The sequence below is a fragment of the Dermacentor silvarum genome, chromosome 10 (genome assembly GCF_013339745.2).
Source record: "Dermacentor silvarum isolate Dsil-2018 chromosome 10, BIME_Dsil_1.4, whole genome shotgun sequence".
In the NCBI taxonomy this organism is placed as follows: domain Eukaryota; kingdom Metazoa; phylum Arthropoda; class Arachnida; order Ixodida; family Ixodidae; genus Dermacentor; species Dermacentor silvarum.
In genome coordinates this window covers 138,514,941-138,519,249 of record NC_051163.1, presented here as the reverse complement: position 1 = coordinate 138,519,249, position 4,309 = coordinate 138,514,941, and the positions used below count along the sequence as shown (strand labels likewise).

Below are 4,309 nucleotides of genomic sequence, written 5' to 3'. Positions count from 1 at the left end.
TTCGGCGCCCGTTGTCGTACTACCACGAGTTCCGACTTCTGTGGCGAGCATTAGGCCGCATTCCTTGGCATATTTGTCCACCACTTCCGCCGCCGTCTAGAGCGTGTCTTGCATCCATCCGGGGCATCCAGCCTTCGTAGTCCAGAGCGAGACGTCGTCGGCGTAGAGCGCGTGCCCCAAGCCTTCAATCGCTTCGAGCGCCTTGGGCAGGTGCAAGAGTGCCATGTTGAACAACAGGGGAGAAAGGACCGAGCCTTAAGGGGTCCCCCTACTGCCCAACTCGATAAGCGGGAATACTTGCTCCCCCACTCTGATTCTTGCTTTCCGATCTGTTAGGAAACGTCGAACGTAGTTATACGCCCGTTCTCCACAGCCAGTGCTCTGGAGGTTGGTCAGGATGCTAACGTGGGAGACGTTGTCAAACGCTCCCTTGAGGTCAAGCGCCAATATGGCGCGTGGCGAATGCCTTGTGGCCTGTTTCATGACCTCCTCTTTGATCTGTATGAGCACGGCTTGCGTGCTCAGGTGCTTTCGGAAACCAAACATGGTGTCCGGCATTTGGTTGGTTCTGTCCAAGTGTCTCTGTTGTCTATTTAACACCATCCTTTCTATCACCTTGCCCACGCAGGACGTGAGGGAGATGGGTCTCAAGTTGTCGATGTGCAGGACTTTCCCGGTTTTGGAATGAACCTAACCTCTGCCTACTTCCAGCTTCATGGCAGTTTGCCGCTTTCCCAGGTCTCATTCATGTGCCTGAGGAGCTCTGCTCTCGCTCTGTCGCTCAAGTTGTTCAGTATTCGGTACGTGATGGCGTCCGGCCCCGCAGCGCTTTTCTGGTTGCTCTCTGCTATGACTGTTCTTAGTTCCGGGCCCGTAAAGGGCTTGTCCAATTTGTCGTTGGGGAGGCTTCGGTACGCTCCTGGCCGATCCTTGCTCTTCTCCGTCTTGATGTATTTGTTTTTCAAGTCTTCTATTAATTTCTCCACGTCCCCCTCGTAATTGTTTAAGGACCGAGCCTAACTCCTGTTTGTCTCGCTCTTGCTTGTCATCGGGTCGATGAGGTGCCTGAGGAGCTGCCACGTTTTACGGGTGGATAGGGATCCTTGTAGGCCGTCGCACAGATCGAGCCAGCTTTCTTTACATAAATCCGCCGCATACTCTGCCGCCTTGTCGTTTATTTCCCGGATCTTCTTGCGTAACTTCTTGTTGTGTCTCTGCCTTTTCCAGCGTTTGGTTAGGCTGCGTCTCGCTTCCCACAGGTATGCCAATCTGGCGTCTATACGGGGGGGGGGGGGGGGGGTTGGTGAGTGGTCGCGATCTTTTGCGTGTGTTTTTCTACGATGTCGAGCTGCTGTTTCTCCCAGGTCTCGTACGTCTGTCTTATTGCTCATTCTTCCTCATCCGATTCCCCTTCTTGCTCCTTTCTCAGCTTATCCCAATTGGTAATCCTCGCCGTGTCCGTCTTCACCTTGAGGATGAGACCTCTGATTGTGATTCTGATTACGTCGTGGTCCGACCCCAGATTCGTTCCCACGTTTTGCCATAAGGCGTGCAGAGTCCCCATCAGGAGCAAGAGGTCCGGCGTGGTGTCTCTGGTCGTGCTCATGCCCATGCGGGTGGGTGTGTCGGGCTCGTTGAGTAGGGTCAAGTTGTGCTGTTCTATCAAATGTGCTAGTTCTCTCCCTCTTTTCGAACAGAACCGGTATCCCCATGTCGTGTGCGGGGCGTTGAAATCCCCCAGTACGAGCAGCGGCCGGGAGCCTGCCTTGCTCACTGCGTCCTGTATTGTTCCCGCCATGCCTATTCCTTTCTTGGTCGGCCTACAATACATGTTCAGTACAAACACGTTCTCCGTGTTTCCTATGCCTCGACTGTGGAGCTCCACGAGGGTATGTTCGCATCCCCGCTGTGCCGTGAGGTGCTGAGTTGCCGCTATACAACTGCGTACCAATGCTGCCGTCCCCTTCTCCGTTGGATCCACATGCGTTACATAGCCAGGTAATCTGGGTCGTTGGTTTATCTCTTGTAATACTATGACGTCTGCTTCTCGAGTGAATCCACGTGTTGTTGCAGCTCACCCGGCTTGTTCCTGAAGCCACGGCAATTCCACTGGAGAATCACCGTGTCTTCTTTCCCCCTAATATTAGTTCGCTGCGCCATCTTTGGTATGGTCCAGGCTGCTCCCTGAACGGTGCACTTCAGTACCTGGTTTGGTGTACGGGGCGTTCTTCCTGCTTTTCTTTGCGAGCATGAGTTCGTTGACGTTGGCTTCTAGTTTGCTACCCTTCGCACTGGTCTTTGTGATCTCTGAGCAAACTTGCTCCACTTGCGCTGCTAGCTGCCCCATTTGGCATGTGAGTTGCGCCACCGCGTTGGTGACCTCTTGTAGGGGTCGGGCCCACCTTGGTTCTCCCTCCGCCTCTTGTAGACTCTGCGTGTCAGGCTGAGTGTACCGCTTGGCTTGTTTCCGTTTTACGTTCGTTTCCTCCTGTCTGTTAGTTTCTGCATCTTCGATTTTGGCTAGAACTGTCGCTGGCTCTGCTACAGGCCACAAACACGACGTGGCGAGAAGCAAACCTTCGGCTAAGGATCGACCAGAACCAAAACACGGCAACCGTGAGTACTCCCACCAAGGACATGGCCATGAACTTAATCGAAGTGAGCAAGATCAAGGTCGGAGAAACAGAACACTCAGTGGAAATGTATGGACTGGCGCCCGACGACGCGGTGAAGGGAGTGATTCATGGTGTGCCAACGTGACTGACTATCCAAGAGATCAAGGAGAACATAATGGAGGACGGATTCGAAATTTACACGGTAAGAAGAAGGGGAAAGGATTCGACAACAGTCATTCTAACGTTCGCGTGACCAGGTGTGCCGCACTACCTCTGGCTGTATGGAGCGGAATATCGATGCACCTTGCATAAGAAGACCGTGCCCGTATGCTGGGTATGCTACGAAGTGGGACACCGCAGCACAGCCTGCCCACGGCCGGGAACGCGAGCCTTCCACGAGTGTGGCACGCAAGACCCAGCTCCAGGCCACACCTGCGTGGCCAAATGTACGCTTTGCGGAGGCGGTCACGTCACAGGTACCAAAGGATGGGCGGAACGCTTCATTACGCCTTACCTCATCCGGCAACGAGAGCGGCAGAAGCAGAATGAGCAACAGGCACTGTCAACGCATTTGTCCAGGCGAGACCAGACCCGGAGCAGTGGAGCAGGCCGGTCGGCAACGCCGGAGGAGGGGGGAGAAGCACATCCAGATCCACTACAAGGGACCAAAGTAGTACAAGGAAGAAAAGATCGAGATCGAGAGGCAGGACACCGACACCGGCGAGGAACAACGCGGACAAACAGGTGGGTTGGGCAGGGAGACCTTCCATCGCAGATAAGAGTCAATTCCCCAAGTTAGGTCAAGCAGATAGAAAAAGTCAGTGCGAGGAATGTGAACAACTGAAAAAGATGATAGAGAGACAGAGCGCGCAAATAGACCACCAAAACAAACAGATAGCGAAACTGACGGAACAATTACATAAGCAAGACGAGATGACTAAGTCACTGCTAGCCAAAATTGACGGCATCCAACCAGACCCTGATAAAATTGCTGCTGTGGTTCAATTCCCTTGCCCATAGAATCAAAAAACGTTGCACAGCTTTCTCGGCCTGGCGTCTTACTTTCGCCGTTTCATATGCAATTTTGCCACAATGGTAGCTCCACCCGCCGGGGTGGCTCAGTCAGCCAAGGCGTTGCGCTGCTGCGCACGAGGTCGCGGGATCGAATCCCGGCCTCGGCGGCCGCATTTCGATGGAGGCGACACGCAAAAACGCCCGTGTGCTTGCGTTTAGTGCACGTTGAAGAGTCCCAGGTGGTCAGAATTAATCCGGAGCCCTCCACTACGGCGTGCCTCATAATCAGAACTGGTTTTGGCACGTAAAACCCCAGAAAGAAGAAGAACAATGGTAGATCCTCTTCAAAAGCTACTGGTCACCGGCGCCTCTTTCACATGGTCCGAAGACTTTGAATCGGCATTTCAAGGCCTTAAGAAACATCTCACTTCCGGACCGGTGCTTCGACATTTTGATGAGAGGGCGCCCACTATACTCCACACTGACGCAAGTGCACAAGGCATCAGAGCAGTGCTCCTGCAACGGGGTCCCGCGTCTAAAGAGCAGGTTGTGGCGTATGCTAGCCGGACCCTCTCGCAATCTGAACGGAACCACACGATCACAGAGCAGGAATGCCTGGCTATTGTTTGGTCCATTCAGAAGTTTCGCCCGTATCTCTAGGTCGCCACTGCACCATCGTC

The 4,309-nt window shown here is 53.8% G+C and overlaps 1 protein-coding gene across 1 annotated transcript; it reads right to left on the bottom strand.

The window, feature by feature from the left end:
* Positions 1-1,387: 1,387 nt before the first annotated feature.
* LOC119431874 (uncharacterized) lies at positions 1,388-1,798 on the bottom strand. The gene has a single exon (XM_037699319.1). It carries the CDS (start codon positions 1,796-1,798, stop codon positions 1,388-1,390), a length of 411 nt encoding a protein of 136 aa, XP_037555247.1.
* Positions 1,799-4,309: the final 2,511 nt, after the last annotated feature.

Excerpts from the sequence above, each read along its gene's own strand:
- LOC119431874 (XM_037699319.1), bottom strand. The coding sequence starts at position 1,798 with ATGGCGGGAACAATACAGGACGCAGTGAGCAAGGCAGGCTCCCGGCCG.